Here is a 26,902-nt window from a genome sequence, read left to right as displayed (position 1 = left end):
CTTGGAAACCACGAAGGAGAGAATGGTAAGGATATAAGAGAGAACGTGGAGGGGGACATACGATGGGGAGAGAAGGCAGCAGAAGCCAAGTGGGATAGAAACAAGGATCGAAGATCAGACTCCTGAGCTAAAGGCAGAATGACATATGTACAAGGAGAAGGCTCACTGACTTTTTGGAAAAACATCAAGGAAGAGACCAACACCCAGACACATCTTTGCCCAACATACGAAATACCAGGATGAGGGAAGATTATAGATGGATTAGAAATCAACAACAAGAAGCCAGCCAGATGACCACGGAGCGATGCCCATAGGTCTTGAGGAGGGAAAAGTCTGTGATCGAGGAATTTTATACCCAGCTAGACTGTCTCATATGTGTGCAGGCCACAGTGAGCAGAAGGCATCCGCCAGTGTGCACGGATGCAGACGGTATTCCAGTCGTGCATCCCTTTTGAGAGAGGTACTTGAGAATGTTCCCCAACCAACCATGAAATGAGTCAGAAGCAAGAGTTTAAGAGAGGAAAGTCTTGGAGAGATCGTATGCTACGAATGCACCAACAGTTGTGGGCTCGGAAACCCACGAACGTGGAGATTTCATATTTGGTTCTAAAGCTGAAGGCAAATATCAAAATAATTTTCAAACGTTTGAAAGGAAACGTCAGTGTATAAGTATATATAAGAATAAATAACTATAAAATGTAGTCAGAAACTTAGATCATATTAACAAAAACTGAGCAACGGAATGAGTCTTAAGTAGGTAGAATGTAAGAGATGCTCTTTCCTGCTTGACTCTGACAAATAAAAGCCATTCGATCAAATAGTGCTTTCGAAAAGTCCAAAGGCAACCACAAAACACTGGAGAAAATGGGAAATAAATTATAGTTACTATGGGGGCGCCTGGCTGGGGCAGTGGGTAGAGCATGGGACTCTAGATCTCAGGGTTGTGAGTTTGAGCCCCAAGTTGGGTACAAAGATTACTTTAAAAAAAATTTTTTTTTTAATTATAGGTAGTATGTTAAGAAAAAAATAGAAAAAGTGGAATATATAAAAAGCAACTGAAATCAATCAAGATTACGAACAGCAACTATTGAAAAGCAAAACAATGCCTGTAAACGGATTCAACCCCTCTACTGAAAAATGGATTAAAAAATATTGAAATAACCATTTCAGAGGGACATCACTAAATGAAGCAATTTGTTTTTAAGGCTTACAACTTTGAAAGAAGACGTTGTAAGCGTCTTTAAAGAAGTTCGCCCGTAATAAAAAAAAGCACATCTTGTGTGGAATGACATCTTATCGAAATATATTAAGAACAAAAGTGTTAGGAACACAAAAAGGAACAGACGGTAACCTGAGCGGTAAAACGATGCTAAATGAATTGCAAGGGAGCTGGAAGCCTACAGGCCACATTTCCTGACCACAATGTAATCAATAGGATTTATTGTGACACAGAAAAGAATGAAAATACATGTACTCGACTCCGGAAGTTAGAAAACGAGCAAAACAAACTCTGAAGAAAGCCGGAGAGAGACTGGCAGCAGAAGCAGAAAGTAACCACGCGGAACACCAGAAAAAACTCACACAGAAAAAACGGATTTTCAGGAAAGCCCTCAAACCAATACACTTAAAAAAAAAAAAAAAAACACACACACACACAAAACAAAAACAACCAACCAAACAAAAAACCCAGACAAAACGCTGTCATGTCTAATTATGAATACGAGACAGAAATCAGACCCACGTTAGGAAGTAATGAGGAAGGGACTATAATCACAGCGGAAAGGACGTTTTATAAATAAGGCTGCTACCATATGCAGCTTTAGGCCGAAATCTTGGACACCGAATGAAATGCATGACTTTTTAAGGAAAACGTAAAGGGGCAAGTCCAGCTAAAGAAGAGACCAAGATCTTCAGCCGTCTGTGGGTCCAATGCTACTTGATCTGGGCAGAAACAGGAAAAGGTGGAAATTGGTGACAAGGACCACGTGCAAATGGTCGATCATTTTGCAACTTAAAAAAAAGGGTGGGGGGGGACCTGTGGTTTCACCCTGATATAAAAGCCAGCATGAGCTTACCCACACAGAGACCCTGCAGACCAGCTGACTGATCTGATTCAGCAATCGGGCCCATGTTTTTTGGCCGGCGGGGTCCCAGCCTCCCTGGACCGGTGGCCGGGCCCCCAGCGCCTCCGTCGGCCCCGTACAGGAGTAGTGAGTGGGGGTGAGAGGGATGTTCTGTGGCCCCCACTCTCTCAGGGGACCCTCTGGGGCTCAAACTGAGGGTACAGGTAAGTACAGTGAGATCTGCAGGGGACCCTGCACCGGGGTCACCAGCCGCTCCCGTCCTCCTCCCCGAAAAGACGGGAGCTGCCAGGGAGGGACACGGGGACCCGGGAGAGCCGCGGAGACCCAGAGGCTGCCATCTGCGACTCGCACCAGGCCCATCCTGGCTGGCTGGCATCCTGGCTCCTCCTGGGAGCAGCCAACCTCCCTTTTATTCCCCCCACCTGCTCCCCTGACCAAGCCACAGCCAAGAGCCAAGCGGGGGAGGTACAGCCCAATCCCAGCGGCCGAGCCGCTCCCGCCTCTCCCACCACCTTGGGTCGCTCATCCCTCTGGTCTGCCTCCTGTGTCCCAGGTGCCAAAAGTCCTGCTGGGCAGGCCTGCTCGCCGGATCGAAGCTCATCTCCGAGCATATGGCAGGCGGGGCCCAGCGTCCCCCCGTTGGAGCCAGGGGCGCTGCATCTGGCACCTCCCTCGGAGCAGGGAGGGGAGCCGGCCAAGGTCTCACTCGGAGCAGCACCCCTGCCTCTCCGCTTTTGGGCTGTCGGGCTCGGGAAGGTGGGGCCGTGGGGGTAATGAGCAAGGGACACCAGCCCCCGAGGTCCGTCCCGAGGCTGAGGCCGGAAGGGTGGGCGAGTTGGCAGATTCCACTGGCTGGGCGCCGGGGAGGGAGGGGCTCCTGGTCCCCCCTGGCCAGGGTGGAAGAGCTCAAGGGCGTGGGACTAGGAGGGACACCCCGCTGGCTCCATCCATTTCGCCCGGGCCCCTCTGCCCACCAGCAGGTGACAAAAAGCAGGTGAGGCCAGTCTGCCCAGAGAAAGTGTGCTTCGGCTCCATCTGCCCCGGAGCCACAGAGCCGCCTGGAAGCTCCCACGCCAGGGTCCCATCTGCACACGGCGGGTGTCCGTGGGTTGCGTAAATTAGGCAAGGATTGGAGGCACTCCCGGTGAAGCCAACTCATGCCTCTTCGTCCGGGGCTGCAGGTGACTTAACGCTCTCCCCCTGGTAAGACCACCTTCTTAGAATCTTCCCCCACAAGCACTGTACCCAGGGGTCGGCCACCTCATGGGGCGAGCCAGGCTCACAGGCAGCTCCTGAGCACCCAGGCGTCTCTCTAAGCCCACACAGGTCTTGGCCGTCCACTCCAACACCTCTAAGCTCTACTTGCCTCTACAACATAATGCCCTGCTGACCTGGGGCTCTGGGGCAGAAAAGTCAAGGACCCCACCCCCCAACATAAGGCAGCCCCCAGCAACGGATAAGCAGAGGAGCTAGGCATGAGGTACCTGCAACCTTATGAGCCAATGACTAGAAAAAAGCCAAAAGTGTTTGCAACACTGATAGCAAAGGATTAGGGTCTGTCATATATAAAGAACTCTAATGAATCAATAAGACAAGCAATGTAAAATCCAAAGGAGAAGAACAGGCAATTCACAGGGGGGAAAAGGGGGGACAAGGAGATATAAAGTGGCCAATCTCAAATAATCCAAGAAATGTAACTTAAATCAATGGGAATACAGGACTTGTGGCTGGCAAACTGACAAAGGCAAACACACATACAGACACACACACAACGAGCTAGGTGCAAACGCCTCTTCTCTGAATGCAACTGACATCAAAATGTCAAAACCACGGGAAGATGCACGCCATTTGGTGCAGCGCCCCAACATCTGTGAGTTATCATCCATGCGTTCCCTTACAAAGTTGGCTAAGCGAGTTCCGTGTGGCCAGGGCTGGGAGGCTCTGGGTGTACATGAGGCTCGGGAACAGTCGGGGGGGCGGGTTTTGCAGCGGGAGGGGACAGGTCAATAACATGGGTGTGATCACGCTCACCCGAGAGTGACACTCATAAAGGGGAGACGATGAGCAGAGGGCACTGGTGGAGAATGGGCATGGGGATGGATTAATGAAGGCCAGTCTGAGGGAGGTGACATCTAGGAGGACAAGGACTTAGCTCTGTAAAGCGCACAGAGCAGCAAAGGGTGCGGTAGGAGGGAGGAAGCGAATGAAGGGGGTGGCAGCCAGAGATCAGGGGGTTCCTGGGGGCTGGTCAACCTGGCAGGGGTTTGCATTTTATTCCAGAAGAGTACATTATGCGGCAAACTGTGGGTTGGTGGGACCATGGTTGGTTTTTATGCTCTTGCTTTGGCTTCTCAATATTTTTCATTTTACTATAACGAGTATATAATTCTTGCATTCAAAAGAAAAAAACACTAAAAATATTCTGAAGCCAGTCTCTCCTCAGTGAGGACGGGGACCACTAATTTATGGGGGATCCTATAATAAGCTGATATCTATCGTCAACAAGGTGACACTTGTATTTGTAATCCACGGGGCTTCTGCCACTGGGAAGTGCTATATCCCCCCAAGAGATGGTGAGTGTGTGTGTGTGTGTGTGTGTGTGTGTGTGTGTGTGTGTGAACTTCCATCCTCTCGCAATTCCACACACATTAGACCAAAAGTGAGTTGTCAACCACTGTGCATCTGGGAGTATGGTTGGGAGTGAGGGTACGGCTCTAGCTAGAGTGGCCAAGGATCTTCCCTGAGCAGAAAACACGACATCCAGACCTACACAGTGCGAAGGGGGTGGGGCAAAAAGATCTGAAGGAGGAGGTTCTGAGCAGGAAGAATAGCCTGTGCAAAGGCCCTGAGGCAGAATCACGTCTGGCACCTTCCAGCAACTGAATGAAAGCTGGGGTGCCTTGCACAGAGTGAATGAAGAGAGGGGGCAGAGAGGCGACTCACACACTCTGATGGGCCATGTGGGGCCCGGTATGGTTTGGATTCTATTTTAAATGGAATGCAAAGCCACCAGAAGGTTCTAGCCCAGCCTCGGCTGCTCGACCCTGCAGGGTGCGGGGTCTCTATGTTACGTGGATGGAGGGAGGTGTTCACTCCCCCACTAGCAGGGATGGGGCCCCCAAGCTGCCCGGGCCCACCTCACACCTGAGGCCCCCAGAACACGACCTCTACTCTGCGCTGTCCTTACAAAGAGCCAGTTCCCAAGCTCTTGGAAACCTGCCTTGTCGTTCGGCCCCACGAGCCTCCTTTCTTCTTGGAGTGCAGCTACATATTCCGGTGGGGACGTATGGACCTGCATGCTTTCTAGTGGCACGAACCAAGTGCCAGCTCCTCTTCCTACATCAAGCTGGGGGCTCAGCGGCTTAGAGCCGAGGCTGGTGCTCTGGCCCCCACCCCGTGCTCTAAAGGGAGCCCTGCCCTGCCTTTCCGCCCCTTCCCCAGCTACAGCCCCGGGTGCCCAGGGCTTTCCGGATGGTCCCCTTGCTGCACCTGCAGGGCGGGTGGCATGTGCACAGCACAAAGGCACCCAGGGCCCTCCTTTCCCATACTTCCCCGCACAGAGCCACCCGCCATGACGGCTCAACCATCAGACCTGGGTCTGACAGATGTGCAACCGCCTCCCCAGCACCCACCCTCCTTTCTTCCCAGATAGCAAAGCCCAATGTTTCCCATTTAAATACTCTCCAAGACAGCCTTGTGGCCATGCACCCGCTTCTGGCCCCGACAGTGTCACTGGAAGTCACCTGGGAGGGGCTCCGGGGGAAGCAGCTATTTCTTGTAAAAAGGGGTCACATCACCAGCCCAATGATCTGGAGCCCTTAACCACTCCTAGCCTCAGTTTCCCCATCAGTAAAACGGGGTCACGGTGATGACAATAACCATCCCGCCCACACGCAGGACGTAGGAGGGAGTAACGATGATGCGGTGACAGACACCAGGTATGTCAGACAGAGACGGCCTCTTGAGGACATGATCTCTCGCCTGGGACCGCGGGGAGGACAAGGTGCCGCGAACCCACCCTTGGAGCACGCTCGGCGGGTCCCCAGCTGACCGCGGTGAATGACGAGCGGCGAGAAAGCTGGGGCTGGTGGACCCTGGTCCTCAGCAGAGACTGTAAAACTGACCCAAACCATGCAGCGGCTGGCGTGGGGGCGGGGGGGGCGGATCTGGACCTCCAACAGGAGCCTCGTCTGCCTCCACGATCACCCTCCTTTCTGGCCCCAGAGCCACCCATCTGACGTTCCAGCACAGCCTGGCTGCCCCCTCTCCCGGTGGAGCACTGGCCCTTGGTCCTAGCACCTGGCACAGTGCGGGTCACCCCCAAACGCTCGCGGAACCCACCGGACATGGGGGCACAAAATAAGCCGAAAACAGTCGCCCCTGGGAGGTACCAAGCCTGCCCGGCCAAGCAGACCCACAGACACAGGCTCCCCGAACATACGATGCAGTCAACAACCTTGGCAACTCTTCGGTGACCCCCACGAGAAAGCGTGGGTCCAGGCTTGGGCATCCATGAAGCCGGCTAAGCTCTGTGACAACAAAGAGGACGTGAGCTGGGCTGGAGAGGAGAGGGCTTGAGTGGCACCCCGAATCAGGAGGCCCTGCTGCCCACGTCGGGACTTGAAGCTGATGGCTGAAAAGCGACATCCTCGAGCTCCGGCCCCGGGGGGGCTCTCCTGCGGGTCTCGGTCTGTTCTCTTTGGACGGTCCATCCCCACCTCAAAACATGGGAGTCTACATAAAAGGCAGACAAGCAAAGGCCCGGAGCAGGACTCCGAAGGGAGGGCGGAGAAAGACGGTTCTGGAAAACGCTGGGAAACACAAAAGTTGGACCTTGGCGAGGGGCGGCTCCTTGCCTGGGGAGAGCAGAGACAGCCGATAAATCTTGCATCTCCGGGGAGGGTGCAAGGGCTTTGGTGTTTGGTTTGGACTTTAATAACACAGATTCTCAATCTGCTGCCTTACTATGAAAATAGATTTGCAGATTTAAAATACTGGGCCTGGGATTCTGAGAGCAGCTCTTCCAGGAAGAGCTGGGAAGGCAAGGCTGGGAGCTGGGCTGACCCCATGGGAACAAGTACCACCCCCCCTCGCCCCGAGCCGCCTGCCCTGGAAGTCTGTCCCGTTTCGGTCGCCTGGTGCGAGACATAGGGACACTGGCCTCCCCCGAAAAGGGGACCAGCAAGCAGCCTTTCCCTCCCTCAGCTAATGAACACAGTGACCAGCCCTGGCCTCTCCCATGGGGCGGGGGGGGGGGGGNGGGGGGGGGGGTCAGCGGCCTCCAGCCCGGTTTTGGGGGTGGGGTGGCCAGGCTGCGAGAGGTCAGGGACTGCGCTGGCCACGTGAGGCAGGAGAGCAGCCCCTCTTCTCCACTTGGAACAAGAGGGTGCCATGAGTCCCCAGCATGCTCTTTCTTCTTGCTGAACAAGATGGATTGGAAAACAAATTGGCTCAAATAAAGCATGTAATTAGATTAAAGCCTCTTGCCCAGAGCCTTTGGGGCTGCAAAAAGCCCTCCTGACTGGAGGCAGGACAGCTCGGCAGGCTGAACCAGCTCCTGGACATCCAGAATTTTCTCTTGACCCCCGGCCACCCACCCCCAGTCCTCCCCAGCTGGCGTGAACCATGCTGAGGGGATTAATTCTACCACAGAGATGGCCCCAGACCCGGCTCTCCACCAGCCCCACAGGCCTTGGGGTCACCCCGTTCCCCGCCAGCAGATCCTGTCCCGTCCACGTGATGCAGCTGGGGCTCAGCCCAGCTCCAGCCTGAACACTTGCACAGTGATGAGTCTACAACTGGGCAGCCCACCCCCAGCGCTTTCCACCCACAACCTCCTTTGAGCTGCATAACAACCTCTAAGGAGACGGGCACGAGGGTCAGCACTGCCATTTCCATGACAAACACAGAAGACTGAGGCCCCGAACGTTCAGTGTCGTGGGTCCCCCGGCCGGTGGGGACACATCACTTTTTCGAACACCAGCTGCCCCACAGCTCTTGTCCAGGGTTCAGGAAGTTGCTGCCCCCAGAGAGTGGATTCCTCTTCCTGCAAGTGTTTTGGGACTAGCTCCCCATCAAAATGGCACATGAGCTTCTGGCCCTTAGTGTCAAACAAGGTATGAAACTCAGGGCTCCTGGTTGTAGGGCTTGATCATTAGCAACTTATCTCCAGGAAAAAACAAAACCAAAACCAAAAACAAAACAAAAACAATGAAGACTGCCAAAGGAGACAGAGATTCAGAGCAAGCCTGGAGCAGGAAAAACAAACAGGCAGCACACGACCCAACAGCTTCCCAGGCCGAGCTCATGGCAGACATCACTAATCAACCTCAGAACTCACCGATGTGTTCTGGGTGCTCCGTGGCAAAGCTGACACATTCTTGCCGTCCCTGGTTTATTCTGTCACTTGCCACTCGCTGATACGCTGGACACAGGCCAGGGAGTCCACCTTCTCAGAGCTGGAAGGGTTCTCGAAGATTGGCCCACCCACACTGCGCCCTCCCTGCTGCTACCCCGAGCCTTAATCTGCCTCACCACGGACCCTAGGGTTCCACAGCAGTTCTGTGAGCTGAGCCTCACCTGTTTCTGTAACTCCCCCAGGTGGCCTCAGCTCCCTGCTCTGGACCAGCCCAGCACATGCCCACCACCCATTTAACCAACAGAGCAGCCCCCAAGACCTCAGAAGAAAGCATCCCTCCCTTCCCGGCCTCCCTGGTCTCCCCAGATTCCAAAACCATGGCTTTTAGAAGCCCCACCATGCTGGTCCCTCTCCTTAACCTCTCTGTTCCTCGGTTCTCTGAAGTGAGAGCCAGAAGGACTAATCTTGTCTCCTCCTTACTTGCAGAGTGTGGAGATGCTTCATGACTACAATGTCCTGCTGAATCAGGGCCACCTGTCTGTCTCGGGGATGGGGACAGGGGAGAACCAGGGACAAGCAGGTCTGAGCCGCCCAACCGCCATCGCAAAGGAAACCCCTCCGGGTCTTCGTTCATAGCTTAAGTATCCTTCCCTGATGGACACTGAGAATGGATGCTGTTAGCATCGCCCCTAGAACAAGGTATGGAAGGACGGACAGACTTAAAGGGTGGGGGGACCCTCTAGAGACTGACCCACTGGCGGGAAGAAGGAAGAGAAGAGCTAGCCAGCGGAAGGGGAAGAAGAGGCGGGAAACTATGAGACCAAGAAAAGTAGATGTGCACACCCGAGGGCCATTGTGAACAGAGGCAAGTGGTCCTACCACAGCTGCACAGCTTCGGGATGACGACGGCACCCCAGCACCATCCCGTCTTGCAGCCACTGCGTCATCCTGAAAGGCGGGACCGTGTTCAGTGGGCACTGCTCAGTGAGCAGGAAAGTGGGCAAGGCATCTGGGAAAGATTTCCATCCAAAATGATTAAAAAGAAAAAAAAGGCACATGGCATTTCCATGAATCATGCCTCAGGTGTCTGCAAACCGTATTTATGGGAGGAGGGGGAGTTTCTCGTTCCCCAGCGGCGCAGGAACCCTGGCAAACACTGAAATCCGCCCTGTCATGACCAAACTGCTACCTTCCCACGTGGAGAACAAAGGCACTGTGTCTGCTTTGGGGAAATAAAGAATTCTCAACAGCTCCACATAGTCACAGACGCAAATGCCCTCCCCCTAGCCCTGGTAGAAGGTTCTAGAAGTCTTCACATTCCTGGTGCAGTCACAGCTGCTCTCCCCTGAGCCACTGCAGGGCCTGGAGGTTGGAGGTCACCAAGAGGCCAGTGGACACCCTGGACTTCATCCCTGCCTTGCCCTCCCCACCTGGACACATCTAGGCTCTCACAAGACGGCCAAGGTCATCTTCTATACCAGTCTTCCAATTTGCAACCAAGCACCTCTATGGTCTCCAGGAACCCCCCAGACACGGGATTTCCAGCTGGTGCTCCGCATCTGTCTCCCAGTCCTGGAGGGTACTCAGACCCCCCCACCCCCAAACCAGAGGGAACCACCATGAGAGAACAACGTGCCTCAGGAGCGGAGGCCTGGCTGGGAGTCCCGCCCATCCCCACGTGCCGCACCGGAAGTTCACGCACAGGCCTCCCGAGAGGCTGCCGGGACATTTCGGGTGCATAAAGACTAACCAGCTTTGACCCCTGGGGGTGGGGGCATACGTGTGGAACACACCATTTAGCTCCGCCCCCGGCATCCAGAAGCACCAGCTCATGTTAGCAACCGGCCATAGCAACCTATGCCCCCACCCCCCGACAGTTCCTCAGAGCCCGCTGATGTCACGTGCCTCTGCCCTTGGGAGAGCAGGCTTTATGGTAGGCCTGAGGGCCCCACCACCCCCGTCATCCCCCCTCCCCACAGTAACATGCTCACCAAAACCTCGAACACAACTCTGGCACCAGAGATGAGCCCTGAAAACCCACCGGAGAGGACAGACAAGGAGGTCTGCTTGCTGCAGAAAGATAAGCTAGGTCTAGCTACACGAGGGGTCTCCAGCAGGGGCAGATGGCGGGGGTGCCATCCCTACGAGGGAAAGACAGGCAGACCGAATCGGCATCAAAGCCGGAGAAATACAGCCCCCTGAGCTGTTTTAAGATGTAAATTCTGCCACGTTAGATGGACTTTCTAAGGGTTTTGCTCGAGGACCCCAAATTTCCAGCTATGCCCCCTCGTTCTCCTTATCTGCCGTTAGGGAACAGAAGCTCGTCTGCAGGGGTGACGAGCCACCTTGGACCTGAGGCTTTGGATGAAGGAGGATTAGACCCAGCAGGCTCTCGGGGAAGCCTGCCCTTGGGAGGCCCGTGGAAGGCCGTGGGTAGCTGCTGTCACGTGAACACTTGTCTACTGTACCCGGTAACAATCTGCTTCGGAATCACCTGTGCGTCTTTCCCCGCACAGTGAACCACGGTCCCCCGATCTCAGGGCTCCGTGTTCCGTCATCTCTGTAAACCCAGCACGGGACCCACCACAGGCCCTCGGTAAACGTGCAGGGGATGCATGAATGAAGACAGAATGAATAAACAGACAAGTGCACAAATGCTCGGGTTAGAATGCCCAAGGCATGCTGGGAATGGAGGGGTGGGTAGTCCTCCCAACACCACCAAGCCTGGCCGGACAAGAAATCCCCATTCTCAGCCTGTAGCCCAGAAGAGGCCGGGGGAAGGATTTAGAGAGCACAGGATCCGTATTTCATAAACCCTTCCAAATTGCAGAAAAGGCTGCACCTGCCCGCGTCCGTCTGCGGCTGTTAATCCGCTGTAACAGCTCTGTGCCTTCCATTCTGGCTCCCGCTTGGAGGGCAGAGTTATCCTGTGTATTCGCCTTTAATAAGCTGAAGCCATTCGGGCGCTGTATTCACTGGAATCTGCTCCCACAGGGCCAGCCCCACGGGGTCTCCTTGTCGGCTCTCCGAGTGAACAGGGGATTTTGTGTTCGGCAGGGAAAACAAAGCTGTCCCGATGGGGATCCAGTTGGCTCTCGAGACACTTCTCCAGCCAGAGCCAATGGTGGACACAGCCCGGAGCTGCTGTCTACACTGAAGGGTGATTCAGGGGAGCAAGGGAGGGGGAGACTAAGCTGGGGCTCCCCGGGAAGGTCATGAAAGGGGGATGCCTGTAGACCCGTAGCATCTGCCGGCTGGTTGGGTTAGCCCAGCTGGTTAAGCCACTGCCAATGAGGTCATGCCTTGGAACCCAGTGTCGCCTTTGCTTACTTTCCCGGGGTAGGGGTGGGGGGGCTATACCCCAAACCCGGGCAGCTGTCGCCCAGGATGCACATCCCTCGTCCTTCCTACACAGAGAAAAGGCCCTCACACTTTATCATCTCTTTCCAGTGCCAATACCTGGGGCGCCAGGATGACAGAGGTGGCCACAGATGCTCCTTTAGTCAGCAGAGCAAACAAAGGTCTATGGCGAAAGTGTGTGCCGGGTTCAGGCTCCTCCTGAGCTTAGGGACTACGTTACCCAGCACCCCTTGCAGGCAGGTGTGGTCACGTGACTGACTTCTGGCCAATGGGACACGGGTAGAAGTGATACCCGGAGAAGCCTCTACTGGGCTTACAGACTACATTGCCCAGCACCCCTTGCAGTCAGGTATGGTCATGTGACTAAGTCCTGGCCAATGGGACACGGGTAGAAGTGGTGCCCAGACAAGTCTCCCCCTGTGGAGAGTCGCCAAACCAGTGATGACTCCAAGGCCCTAGGGGAAGGCAGAGCCACATGACGGAAGGAGCCTGGGCCCCTGACTCCCTGCTTGGAACGGAGCCGTCCCACCAGAAACACCTGTGTTGGGCTGCTAGGGCTTCTTGTTGTAGCCATAGCCTGCCCTAACCAATAGTCATTACTGACTGGCTGGGTACCAGAGGGGGGACACAGGGCCCCAGAGAATAACCACCAGTCTTTTTACAGTGTAGGGAGGTTGGAGCAGACAAGACAGAAACCCACAGATGGTCCCCAAATCCCCATAAAACTTGTTTTCCCTTCAAATAACGTACCCAGGATCGCAGATGTGGTTGGTACCCTGCCCAGAGCTCCCTTACGGGGCCGGTGCACCCACGTCCAGCTGCAGGTGCTGGGCGGCTAACGGCTCCCACTTGCACCTTCTCTGAAGGCTTCCCCTTGGCTGATGGAAACTGCTCTGCTTGCAAATATCTGGGACGTTGCACACACACCCCCGCCAGGGGCGCAGTCCATAGCCTATGGCCAGGCTACACAGGCAGGTATAACTGTCCAGCCCTTTGACCTGTAAGCAGGATAACTGTCGTGTGATTCACTCTTCAGAGCTCTCTGCGGGATCAGGTTGAGGCCAGACTTCTCCCAAACCCACAAGTTTTCCTAGCTTTGTCTGCTGCCCGGTCCTTCCCTCGCTCCCTTACTGGTTTCTCCCGAGAACACCCCTCAAAAAATCATCTGCACAAGAATTTCTGTCTTGGGGCCCCGGATGACCCAAAAGAATGGCTGGCATTCCACCTCTTCTCCCATCTACAGCAATACCTTTGCCACAAAGAGGAAAAAGGGCAGGGATGCAGTCCAGAGCCAGGACAATCCTGAACCAGAGAGACTAAAAAGATGATCACCTGGTCAGAGCTTTCCCCATCTGCTAAAGACACTGACGTACGACTTCCCAACCCTGACACCGGAAAGGGGTGGCCTTGTGGGGCAGAAGGAATGCTTGGCCAGGAAACAAAGGGTGTATCCCACCTGCTGGGTGTGGAAGGGGATGGGGCGAGGGCAATGGGTGGAAAGTCTAATCCAGCCTGGACCCCAGTCCATTTCTAATCTGCAAACAAAAAACTTTCTCCTTTTCTCAACCCTACGGAGCCCTTTACAATTGAGCAGAGATCACAAAATGGGGCAAATGACACTCGGCACCATCTTCCCTAGGGAGAAGCTGACCACTCCAGTAGGGGTGGCTCTTACTGAACTCACGCTCTGCCCTGGGGGGCAAAGACACAAGGTCCTGGATCTCCGTGGCCACTCCTGGGGGCACAGCAAGGACGCACAGCTTTAGGAGCAGAGGGACAAAACAGCAGAGAGCAGAGTCCTGCCCAGCAGGAGGGGGGGCTGGAAGGGCAATCTAGCATCATCCCAGATGCAGGGTGAGGGAGCTGGTAGCCTCCCACCTCAAGGCCACATTGCTCCTTCCAACCCTGAAGGTCTATGTCCATAGTAGGGAGGATGCCCAGTAAGTGGGCAGATAATGCCCAAGTCTATTCTCCCCTTCTCCTCCCCCCCACCCCCCAGGTCTCGGCACCTTTCTTGGTCTAAATCCCCTATGGTCCCAGGGTGCCTGGGTGGCTCAGTTGGTTAAGCGTCTGCCTTTAGCTCGGGTCATGATCCCAGGGTCCTGGGATCGAGCCCTGCGTCGGGCTCCCTGCTCAGTGGGGAGTCTGCTTCTCCCTCTCTCTGCTGCTCCCCCTGCTTGTGTGCTCTCTCTCGCTCGCTCTGTCTTTCAAATAAAATCTCTAAAACATAAAAATAAAATAAATAAATAAATAAAAATAAATCCCCTATGGTCCCTTCAACACAGACTTGGAAAAGCCCCCACGGCAACCCCCGGGCTCGGGGACCACCAGGCCCTATGACTTCAGTTGGCTTCCTAACCAGCTGGGAGGGGCCAAGTAGATCATGAAGCCTATTTGGCTTTGTTGAGAAGACTAAGCCCCAAACCATCAACTGGCCTGGAGGGACGGACACTTTAATCGGGGCGGGGAGAGAATCATGAAATACAATCCATGCTCTTAAGTGAAAAACTACTTGGTTTAAGGTTATTGCTATTATGACTTGCTAGGGCCTGCGTGGTATCCCGCCACAAGTCCCACAGTGGGATTAGGGCCCTTAGCAGAAGAGACGCCAGAGGGCCCTGTCCCCGCCCATGTGAGGACCCAGTGAGTCAGCAGTCTGCAAGCCAGGGAGAGGAACCCCCCAGAACCCAGCCACACGGATACCCTGATCTTGGACTTCCAGCCTCCGGATGAGCGAGAAAGTCAAGTTCTGTTGCTTCAGCCGCACGGTCGCCCCGGCGGACCGACACAAGTTGTAGACGAAATTGAAGGGACCGCTGTGGGTGCTGCCCAAACCCCCTGCCGCGGGCAAGCCTTACTTGCTTCAGGTCAGTGGTTGCTGAGGTTCTGCTGGGGCCGAGCCTGCCCGCGATCCTGACCAAGACGGAGGATGGGCCGTGGGCTCAGGGGCTCAGCCATCTTCTGGCACAGCCCAGCCATGGTGCATCCCCCACTGTGCCCAGCCCGGGGGACCTCGACAGGAACCCTGCGGGGAGGCTTCCAGCCTGCCTCTGCCCAGCCCCACAGCCTGCACGCCACCCCCTCAGTCTCTGCCAACAAGGACCCTGTGACATCTGTGTGACATGGGGGGCGGGCCCCAGGGATTCCAATCCCCTCTGTCACTGACACCTGTCACTTGCCCCATTCCCATCAGCCATCCCCCGGAGTCCCCAGTGGGAAGAGCTCCCAGGAAGGGCTAAATATTCCGCCCCCGCTCGCTCCTCTGAACTCTGGGCTCATCCCTTTATCCTCCTCCAGGTCCTGAAGCCCTCTATGCAAATGGCCTCCTTTGTGCTCCCTGGGGTGACCGAGGCCCCAGGCAGGGGGTGGAGGTGGCGGTGCTCTCCCAGCCCTGCTCACCCCCAGCCTGACCTCTGCCCCAGCCCTTTGTGCAGACCCCCAATGGGGACGAGAAAAGGGGGAGGGGGAGGAGACAGGGGAGGAGAGGGAATAAGGACGGTGGTGGAGAGGGGTGGAGAAGAGAGACAGAAGGAAAGGCAGAGAAAAGCAGACAGACAGACAGAGTGAGAAGGAAGGAAAGAGGCCTGCTTCATGTCTCCTGGCCATGCGGAAGCCAAGAGTAAGCTGGGCCCTCGGCAGTGGCCCTTTCTGTGGGTCACCAATGGCCAAAGCAGATGGCAGTGCACCATGGAAGGTCTCTGTTCCCACCATGGAGACGTGTGGCAAGGATTTACGATGGTGTCTCACTCCCTTGTGTCCTCTGATGTGGACGCACACCCTCTTCAGGGACATTCCCCTGAAGGGAACTCAGAGCCCACCCCTCCCACCCCTCACCCCCAAAGCCGAGGGGCGGCCCACATTCAGGCCAGATGTGGCCCTGCCCCTTCTTTAAGCCACGAGTTTAGTGACGGTGATGGGTGGCAGACACGTCGCACTTGGCATCAGACACGCCGCACCAAGTGATTAGAGCCTCCAAAGCAGCCCACACCCAGGGACTAGATGCGCTTCTAAAAAGGACACTTTGTAAAGCACGTTATCGCAGAGCCGCTAACACTGAAACCATCGGGCAAACCAGCTGTAAAAGACGTTTGGGGCTGACCAAGGAAGTGTGAAGGCCGACTGGGTACCAGACGACACGAAGGACTTTTTGTTAATTTTGTAAGATGGAACCACGTCATTGATAAGATTTAGAAACGTGTTCTTAGTTTTAGAAATGGGATTCTGAAATATTTAGGGGTGAAATGTCGTAATGTCTAAGCTTTTCCTTTCCTTTTCTTTTTTTTTTTTTTAAGATTTTACTTATTTCTTTGACAAAGAGAGAGAGAGAGAGAGAACAAGGGGGGGGCAGGGCAGGCGGAGAGGGAGAAGCAGGCTTCCCGCTGAACAGAGAGCCCAACGCAGGGCTCGATCCCAGGACCCTGAGCTGCAGGCAGACGCTTCACCGACCGAGCCATCCAGGCACCCCTAAGCTTTCCTTTAAAAATGTTCCAGCAAAAAAACAAATTGTTGAAGCAAAGGGGGCAAAATGTGACTTGCTAAGGCTAGGTGACAGGAATGTGGGTATCCACCACTCTGTCCCCTCTACGGCCCTGAGGTTTTTCCACAATAAAAAGTGTAGCAATTGGTTAAGTCATGTTAATTCCAAAATACAGTAATTTATAGGAACGCTGAGAATTGGGGATAAATTTTATTTTAGATCGGCCTACCTTTGCCATGGAAAATGGACTAGCCAACATTTCCTGTGTGAACCCAAGATCTCCCTGCTGACCTGAGAAAACATCGCTTTCTAAACCGTCACCTGCACCCATTTCAATATCACGTGTAAGTCACAAATGAGCTGGTCCATCTATGAAGGAAGCAACTTCTTTCCTTAATACTTTGGGAGCAAACACATGGATTTTATCCAGTGTCGGTTTACCACCTTGATGACACTTATTAACATATGGGGCTGGATAATTCATTGTTGTGGGGGCTGCCCTGTGTCTTCCGGAGTGGTCTCTCCCCACTGGATGCCAGCAGCACCACCCTCCCTCCAGTGGTGATAATCGAAAATGTCTTCCAGAAAGGTCCAAATGTCCCCTGGGGGCAAATTTGGCCCCATCGCCGAGAACCACAGACATATGCGAGCACAATGAAATCATGTACTTAACACGTTCTACAAGCCAGGCTTTTCACCAAAGTTGACCCTCTGGAATGTATTTATCTTTTTTTTTTTTTTAAAGATTTTATTTATTTATTCAACAGAGATAGAGATAGCCAGCGAGAGAGGGAACACAAAGCAGGGGGAGTGGGAGAGGAAGAAGCAGGCTCATAGCGGAGGAGCCTGATGGGGCTCGATCCCATAACGCTGGGATCACGCCCTGAGCCGAAGGCAGACGCTTAACCGCTGTGCCACCCAGGAGCCCCTGGAATGTATTTATCTTTACGCATGCGTCTGGTCCAACTCCTCCCTGAAGTTGACCCTCCATGTGCAATCTGCTTTGTTAATATATTGTATCTTTCCATTTCATATTTGAATATTCTCCTACAATGTAATTATATGGATACCCCATAACTGAGTAACTCTACTGAAAGACATCTGCTTGTTTCCCTCTTGTGTTATTATAAACAATGCCACAAAAAGCACCCATGTAGCTAAATCTTGCCACACATCACTATCTCCTTACGCTAAGTTCCTAGAAACAAAGGCATGGGGTCAAAGATACATTTTGATACGTGATGCCAAATCATCCTTCATAGAAAGTAGTACCCACATGACCTCCCATCACCAGAGTGGGTGAGTGCCTGTTTCCCCAACCCTTTCAATACAGGGAATTACTTTTTGTTTTATAAATAGTTGTCAGTTTAATAAGTTTTGAAATGGTATTACTGTTAATGTTGTTTCTTTATTACTAGGTAAGTATAATACTTCAGATGCTTATTGTCATGTCTATAAATTCTCCAAGTTTCTAGTTCATTCTCTCAACCCAATTTTGTAATAGAATCTCCTCCCTTCTTGTTGAATTATAAGAGCTCTTTATTTATTGAGGATATTAATCTTCAGTCATCCATGTCACAAATATTTTTCTCAGTTTTTAGTTTGTCTTTCTGTTGCTTATAGAGAGTTTTGACATACAGAAGTTTTCACTTTTATCAACCTAAGATCTTTCCTCTTATGATCTCTGAGTTTTGTATCATATTTAGAAAGCTTTCTTCACCCCAAGACTACATTGATGCTGATATGTTTTATTGTAGAACTTTTAAGGATTCATTAAAAATACAGAAATATTTGGGATGCCTGGGTGGCTCAGTTGGTTAAGCATCTGCCTTCGGCTCAGGTCATGATCCCAGGGTCCTGGGATCGAGCCCCACGTGGGGCTCCCTGCTCAGCCGGGAGCCTGCTTCTCCCTCTCTCCTCTGCTCATGCTCTCTCTCTCGCTATGTCTCTCTCAAATAAATAAAATAAAATAGAAATAGAAATATTTAATCCATTGGGATTTATGTTGGCTTACAGCCTGTAGCAGAAATCTCATTTATTATTATTTTTAAGTAAATAGCCAGTTTTCCCAGCACCATTTATTGATTGACTCATCCTTTCTTCAAGGATTAGTAATCACAGCTTTATCCTCTACTAAGTTCTTATGTTTACATTTGTGTCCATTTCTGGATTTCTACTTGAGTGATTTCTTGTGTGATTTCTCTATCATATAATTTAAATATCCTGGCTATAATATTGTAAAAATCTGGTAAGCCAAGTCGCCCTTCGTTACTCTTCTTTTCAAAAATTCTTGACTATTAATACTCATTTATTTTTCTAGCTGAACTTAAGAATCCTGTCCTGTCCCATTAGGATTTTGACTAGAATCATGCTAACCTTACAGATTACCTGGGCGAGAATTGGCACTTCATAGTGTTGAGTCCCACCCTCCCAGAATGTGCTAAAATCCTCCTTCTTTTTTTTCTCCTTTTTTTCCTGGTCTTCCATAGTGTCCCTTAGAAAAGTGTTACCCTTTGTAAAAATCTACATTCTGTACTTTTAATGCTACATTTATTTCTGTATATTTGGTATTTCTGGTACTCTTCTAATTGGAATTCTGTTTCCATTATACAAATGCTGTGTCTTCATTGATCGTTTACTGCAGCCAGACATCCCCTTAACATTATCACTCGCTAGGACTCTGTTTTTATCTAGTTCTTGCTGATACGTAAGAAAACTTACTGTCCTTTGAATGTTAATTGTGTAATAGCCTCCCGGCCACGCACCTGCCCGTTGTAACAATTTTCGGCAGGTTCTCTAATGCCGTGATTTTAGGGTGCAAGTATCACCCTGTGTGTGAGAAAGGCACCTGCTCCCCCACCCAAACTGTTTTCTCCTATAAGCAGATCCATCTGCCCCGTCTCACTCGGGGCTGCCTTGTGACCAAAGGGACGGAGCTCTCCATGGTCCTCTATGCCAGCCCCACATGCCGACCGACCACACCCCCTAGAGACACTATAACAGGCACCTGCAAAAACCAGAAGCTTTTAACCGGCTGCGCCCTCCACCTCTACCTTGGTGTTCGGTCCCTACAGACGCACCAGTTCATCTTCTGTCTTGGTAGAATGCTACCATGTGGCCAGGAAGATACATCTAAAATTACCCTAAATTGGCCAACCAGCATAGCTCCCTGGAGACAGAATGACACGGAGGTCAACGCCACTCGCAGGCTCCGAGGCCAGGAGACGTTGCCTGGGATACCTTATTGAACCTCCCTGTGACTCAGTCTCTCCCGGGTAACGTGGGGGCTAATAACAGTGCCCACCTCTTCTGGGGGGAACGGATGATTAATGGGTAATAATTGAGAAAAGTACCCAGCACGGAGGAAGCATTCCATAAATGTCGTCTCCTTCCCCTTCTTCACTGAGCCAGAATCTATTTACCTTTAATCATGTGTCTGGTCCAACCTCTTCTGGGGGTCATACTTCTCTGATGGTCACATACCGAAACAGCTGATCCTGGACAGTCTAACATCCCGTTTCGTACCGCCTTTGAAAACCAGGATTTCCGTCCATTAACAGACCCTGTTCTTGCAAGTGGCATGGGCTGCCTATGTGGTCAGCGATCCCAGCTCCTGCCAGCAGTGCCTCCCCCATGGACCCACAGGTACCTCTCTCCTACAGCAGGAGTACTGAAGGCCCAGGAAACCCATCCTTCGCCAGTGACCCCCAAAGGAGAAAGAGGATGCAGGCTGTGTGGCCAGAGCTTTTCTACATAACGGGAGGGAACACGGCCCCTGCTGACTGTCTGGAAAGCACAGAGGCCGTCTGCCGTCCCCATGTCCTAGCTGAGGTACTCTTGTGTGGAAATGATGTGAGAAGGTGCTCGAAGACACCCCCTGGCCTCTAAATTCTGCCAGTGACCAAGGGGACAGGAGGGCAAGCATGCCCCCATCGCTGCTCGTGCCCCGGGACCCTGTGCCCATGGCTCCTGCTCTCCACACAGCCCACCCAAGCAACCCAGATTCATGTCTCTCCTGGACCTTTGACCTTAAGCACGTAACTTTTTTTTTTCAATTGTGGTAAAATACACCTAAATTTTACCATTTTTACCCATTTTCAATGGGGCAATTGAGTGACATTAAGCACGTTCACAATAGGACCCATCCCCACTGTCAAGTTCCAGAACCTTCCTGCCACCCCAAAAGGAAAGCCCATATCCATCAAACATAACTCGCCACTCCTCCCGCCTCCCAGTCTCTGGCAACCACTAATCTACTTCTGGCGTCTGGATTTGCTCATTCTGGGCATTTCATATAAATGGAATCATACACTATGCGGCCGTTTATCTCCGGCTTCTCTCACTCTGCAAATGGTCTTCAAGGTTCATCCTAGTTCACGTGTATCAGTACCTCATCCCTTTTTATGACTGAATACTCGTCCCCCGTATGGACGTGCCCCACTGGGTTTACCCATTTGTGCAGCGATGGACATCTGGGCTATCTCCACCTTTCGGCTATCATGAAGTCGAGCACTTGACCTTAAACGGCTTCCAGTTTTCAACTCTCCGCTAGGTTCAGGGTCCCACAGCAGCTGCTGGGAAGGCTGTGACAAGGACCCCCAGCAGCCCCCTCAGCCTGCCCCCCACCGTGCCACCTGTTCCCTCCCAAGGTCCTCTCAAGAGGCCTCCAGCAAGCTGAGCGTCCCCACCTGCCCTCATGCCCATAACTCCCGCCGTAATCCCACCTTCCCCGTGAGCAAGTGAGCAGGCGGGAGACCTCAGCTCGGCTCAATTCACCTCCTCCAATGCCCCACGTGGGCGCTTTCCCATCTCACTTCCTCCCCGGAAGACGGGCGAGTGCAGGACAGTGAGCTCTGTTGACAGAGAGACCGCATTCACATAGCTTTTACTACAGTCTGTTGCTATAACTGTTCTGTTTCATGATGAGTTATTGTTTGTCTCTTACTGTGCCTGATTTATACGTTAAACTCAGCTGCAGATATGCATGTGCGAGAAAAAACAGAGTATGAACAGGGCTCCCTATTATCTGTGGCTTCAAGCATCCACGGGGGTCTTGGAACGTATCCCGCGTGGATACAGGCTGGGGGGAGGGGGCACACAACTGTCTCAGGAAACCAGATCAGGCAGAAGTCAGTCCCCGGGCTCCCGATTTAACCAGTGCTCTTTCCTCCCCACTGTCCCGCCCTGACCAGTACTGAATTCAGGTGTTATCGGTTGGTTTTCCATACTCACCCAACCTATGCCTTATCTTGCAACACGAAAGCCAAAAATGAGAAAGAGCCAAGCTAATCCAGGTTGCAGGTGTATTTGAACCCAATTCTCTTCCACAAAAAAATGGAAGGGCTACCAGAGGGCCCACGTGTAAGGTCACCCCGGAGCCCAGCACCCACACCTGGGAGCCCCTGAGGGTAGAGCCCTTCCTACAGCTGTGGGGCTCCTTGGAGTTCTCTCCAGGCCCCCCTCTGGAGCAGATGGCAGGAGGCACCTTGAAGGGCCCCAGCTGGGGGGAGACTGGCCACGGGCGGAGTGTTTACACCAGGGAAAGTGGCAAATGTTCCAAACTAGGCCTGGGGCAGCCAGTTGTCAACCAGTTCCCCAGGCATCTCTGCCTGCCGAGAGCTCTGTAAGGGACGGCAGACGAAGTCTATCACCAGAGGCAGGAAGAGAGCCAGCAGGCATTCCAGAAGGGAAAGCCAGCTCAGCAGGAGGGGAAGGGCATTCCTACCGGGAGAAGCAGGGCAGGGAGGGCCCCAGTGGTCCCAGCCCTTCATTCTTCCAGGGAAGCCGACAGACATCTATGCACTGTCCAAGGCCTCACAGCCAGCGGAGAATGAGCCCCAGATCGTCTGGCTCCAAACCACACTCCTTCCCTCCTTCCACTGAACCAAACAAACGTGCAGATAACAACCATCTCGGAGCTCATGGAGGGCAAGGGAAGGCAGGTGGCCTTCTTTTAGGCCCCGGGGGGTGGAGGCCTCTGTGACCATAAGTAGGTGGGTTTGGAGTGGGTGGTCCCCGATCCCCTTCCTACCCGGTTTCCTCCAGGGCCCCCACCCCCCACCCCGGGGGCCCCAGACCTCACACGGGCATGGCGTTCCTCACCTCCCTGCCCTAAGAGAGGGTCCCAGTCAGCTCAGTGAGCAGGTGGACAGCGCTCCCTGAGTGAGCCGGCCCTTCGACGGGATGGGTTCAGGCCGAGGTTATGTCTGTCAGCTTTTGGGACAAATTCTCAGTTTATTAACTCTTCTCCATTACACAGGCAAAAGTAAACAAGCTTTTCTCAGGCAGCCTGGTACAGAGACCTTCCCCATTCAAACACTATATATAAACCCAATTTTCTTCCATGAAAAATGGAAGGGCTGAAAGGCTACCAGATGGGCCATGTGTAAGGTCACCCCCGAGCCCAGCACCCACACCTGGGGGCCCCTGAGGGTGCAGCCCTTCTACAGCTGCTGGGGTCCTCGGAGCGAGAATCGACAGGCTCAGAAGTATGAGCTCCCAGGCCCACTTCCCAGGGGGCCCCCTGGCCTGCCCACGACGTGCCGGCCAGCTGAGACAGGCGAGCCGGGCTTTGCATGGTGCTGGCCAGCTCCAGAGTCCGGTGCTCCAGGCCTGGGAGTGCCCTCAGCTCTCTGGAGGGAGCCCCAGAGACTTCCGGGCACCTGGAGAGCCCCGGAGAAGGTCAGAAAGGTTCAGGCCACAAGCTACGGGCACCAGGACAAGCATCACACCTGCCTGCTTCACCCCTCCATGAAGAAAGTGCTTTGTCAGGGCCTTTATGGGATGGATGCCTGCTTCACTGAAGTCATGATTTGAAAGGTGCAGAAGGAAGCAAGAGAAGTCACAGTCAGAAAATCAAAGGAACGGCTACGAAACACTTGTCTGAGCCCAATGCTACCAGCGTTTCTACGGAGTTGCTCAGGAGATTTCTACCTGCCCAGGCGAGACGGTCGCACATTTTCAAGCCAGGCTGGAAGGACCAGAAACAGGGAGGAGACAGACAGGCCGGGACCCGCCTTGCCCTTGGACCAGCTGCACACCGGCCCGAGGAGGAGCTTGCCTGGGACCCATGTCCCAAGGAGGAAGCAAGCACCAAAACTCTGCCAAAGGGAAGTGTCTTCCAGATTCCAAACTGCTCCCCCCACCCCCTGCCGCCCCAGAGCTGGGCTAATTGGGAGGCTCCTTTGAATTATGTTTTTACAGAAAGAGCTCCCTCATCCTGCCTCCCAGGTACTCGATGATGACACTTCTCTACGATGCCTTCCCATCGCTGTTTCCCCAGGAAGGGTCCCCCCGCAGCTCCACCAAAGGGGACTGAAGACTGCCCAACAACCCAAGACCGGGATCTCTGTGGTTTTCCATGGTGTGGCCTCAGACACTCCCTGCAATGCTCCTGTGTCCTGTCCTCGTTGAGGGCCATTGACCTGACAGCAGGCCTGGCCTGCTCTCCACCAGGCGCCCCCTCTAGCCAGGCCACAAGCTCTCTTTGTGCCCATAGCCCAGGCTGCATAACCCCTCCTGGACCAAGGGTCTTGGGGACACCCGGGGACCCTTGCTCCCAGCAATATTTCTAAGTGCAAAATAAAAACACCCAAGAGTACAAAGGAAACGAATAATCCTGAAATATACCTATCCAAATATTTTCCAATATTTACGATAGTTACATAATATACGTGCTCCTTTATTAATGGTTATAAATCAGGACCTAGCAGCGGGTCCGGTAACTCCCGTCATTACAAAGCCACAGCGAACATACCCGGTATTTCCTGATCTCTGCCCCGACTCGAACGCAGTGTGCAATTTGCTGTGACTTCTGCAGGCTGCCCACCCTGCTGGGGGTTTGTGGCCCACGGAGAGAGCGTTCAATTTCGGGCAGAAGTGAGGGGCAGTGAGGGTGTGATGCTGTCCCTATCCGGGTTCCCGGCCCCTTGAATCCTGTTCGTGGACCCCTGGGCTCAGGATGCCTTTTCCAACCCCATCCCCATCCCCACCTTCTCTGCAGCCCCAGGTCCGGCGGTGCTGGGCACACGGACACTTTGCGAGCCAGGCTGGACAAGCAGGAGGCAGGCAGCTCTGAGGGTCTCAGGCCTGCAGGTGCCAGGAAGCCCCCCCTCTCATTCTTGGAGGGGGCCTCACCGGAAAAATGCCCTGTGGCTCCACACTTCTCAATCCAGCCCCGGGGGCGGGGGGGCACCACGCACAAACAGCAGCGCCCCGATGGGGGTTCTGAGGAGTCTAGCAGCTCTGACCCCCCCACCCCTGCCATCCCCAGGGCAAAGCAGGACACGCCTACCTTCCGGCTCCTCCACGCTGCTGGCGGCCGTGGTCGGTGGTGCCGCCGGGATCTCTGTGCGGTTCGGGAGGGGAGGAAGAGAAAACGAGGTAAGAAGACGTTATTTTTGACCTTAGAAGAAGGTGAGCAGAGCAGAGAGTCCCCCTTGGGCCCTCCTCCCTTCCCCACTCCTCAGCCCCAGAGGACGAGGGTCAGGGAGCGGCAGAAAACCAGCACAGGCCCAGAACGTGGCCTTGCTCTCCTCTGGATGCTGTCCCTCCACCAGGAGGGGACAAGAGTGGAGAAAAGGCAGGGTGGGCCCACAGCACGGAGGGCTGACCTTGCCCCCTGCACTGGGTTGGGCCCCTGCGGCAGCAGATGGGGCTTCCCCAGCCCCCCACGCAGGATGTGACTGCTCCCCTCGGACCTCCCCCGCTGGTGGTGGGGGGGCTTCTGTGGCGGGGCGGCATGAGAGGGGGCTGGGAGGTGCCTCACACGTGCACAGAGGGGTCTGCACCCCTGGCTCAGGTTCCCATGGGCTCACACTTTTCTCGGTGGCCAGAGGCTGACTAAGGGAGATCCAAAGGCCTGAGAGAAGCAGGTGTTTTCCTGGGGTCGTGCCCTTTCTACCTCGAATGCCAATTCTTTCCTACTAGCTCCTGACTCCTCCCTGTGCTCAGGGAAAGCGGAGAAGTTCCGCCAGTCTCTGGGAAAGACACCGGGGCATCGACCAAAAGTCCCCAAGGGGAGGGCCTCGCCTCCTCCGGTGAGGGACCACATGAACAGGGGGGGCCACAGAGGTCTCCACGAATCACGCAGAATCTGGCCACTATCTGACTGTTCGGGGTAAGACCTCCTTCAACCCCCAGACAGGATCAGCTGGGACCTGTGGCTTGGTGGGTCAAGACGCAACGCTCACTCCGGCCTGAGGGCATGCCTGAGACCCAGCCCTCCATTCGGGGTCCGCTCTTGCCCTCAGTGGGATTTTATCAGCACCGAGCCCCAGGTGGCCTGTCACCGTAAGCAGCAGACCACAGACCAGGCCCTCTCTTAGCTGTCGGGAGCTCTGTGGTCCTGATGGCTCAGGTATGTGCAGCACCAGGCCTGGGCCTCAGGCGAGCTGTGGGAGGTGCCCAGAGGACCCGGCTCCCAGAGCTGTGACCCGACAGGCAGGAGCCCCCTCCCTGGAAACACGGTCTCAGAGCCTGTAGGTGGCAGCCGCAGCAAGAGCTCCCAGCAACCCCAGCGTGGAGAGCCAGTCTTCAGTGCTGGCGGGAATGCCTGGCACCTGCCAGGGCAGGTCGCAGAGCGAGAATTCCCGCTTCCCAAGGTTTCTGTCCCTGACTGTGGATCATCAGCTCCGTTTCAAGGTCCTTCCTCCTGGGGCTTTGAAGTGGTGGTCCCAGCCACTTCTGAGCTCGTTTGTTTTTCTTATGTTTTCACAACCCCCGGTGGCAGCGCTGGGTTTCCTCCCAGCTTTCTAAAAATGTTCACTTGTCAGCTTTTTGGATAGACGGAAGAGAAGGGTTTCTGCAAACTATGAGACTCTGATGAGTAGAGGTGGTCGTGAAAACCGTGTCAAGGTGTTCTGCGATGCATGGATACGGAGCTCAATTTCCTGGGGCCAGGATTTGGGTTATCTGCTGCGACTGGACCGCTGTGACCAGCCTGGGCCAGCGGACTCTCCTAGAAAGAGCCAGCGGGTTAATATGTCCGGCTCCGCACGTCATATATATGGTCCCTGCTGTGGCTACCCAGTTGTAGAGCTCAAAGCAGCCAGAGAGAGCAGGTATGCAGCGGGCGTGGCCGTGTCCCCATAATACTTTATGGACACTCCACTTTTCATTTCAAGCATTCCACGTGTCATAAAATATTCGTCTTCTGACTTTGGTTTCCATCATTAAAGAATTATTAAAAGAAAACATTGAGCCCCACAAAAACAGGTGGTAGGTCAAATCCCCAGGCCAGCTAACTAACCCCCGCTCTTCAGAAGCAGACCTCATCCGTCGGGCCTGCCTACTTAGCTGGGATCCGCTCCTTTTTCTGCTCTCCCTTCTGGGTTAGGTCAGCCTTGCACACGGAATCAAGAAGGCCAAGGCCCGGGGGCCGGCTCCCAGCCAGGCCTGACTTCCGACCAAGGCTAAGCCTCCATTCATAACACCTGGTACGATCCTACCAGTTATAAAATATTAAGTCCCTTCTGAGCTGCGGCCCCTGGGTGGCCCCTGCCGTCTTGCTCAACCCCTCCTCTCATCCCAGCAACTATGGGGTTAACAGCTGGTCCAAGGGGCCCCCAGGACTCTAAGGGGAACCATCATGCTTCATAAGGGCCGTGGGGGAGCCATGCATGC

The 26,902-nt window shown here is 53.9% G+C and overlaps 1 protein-coding gene across 2 annotated transcripts in view; it reads right to left on the bottom strand.

Moving 5' to 3' along the window:
* The window catches only part of NTN1 (netrin 1), a 160,068-nt gene that overhangs the window by 20,340 nt on the left and 112,826 nt on the right, over positions 1-26,902 (bottom strand). For both annotated transcript variants that reach the window (XM_034646931.1, XM_011227392.3), the window contains one exon: positions 24,573-24,626. In XM_034646931.1, the coding sequence (XP_034502822.1) occupies positions 24,573-24,626 (54 nt within the window). The remainder of the gene's footprint in view (positions 1-24,572; positions 24,627-26,902) is intronic.

This window comes from Ailuropoda melanoleuca, chromosome 17 (genome assembly GCF_002007445.2).
Source record: "Ailuropoda melanoleuca isolate Jingjing chromosome 17, ASM200744v2, whole genome shotgun sequence".
Classification (NCBI taxonomy): Eukaryota; Metazoa; Chordata; class Mammalia; order Carnivora; family Ursidae; genus Ailuropoda; species Ailuropoda melanoleuca.
This window is presented reverse-complemented; position numbering and strand designations above follow the sequence as displayed.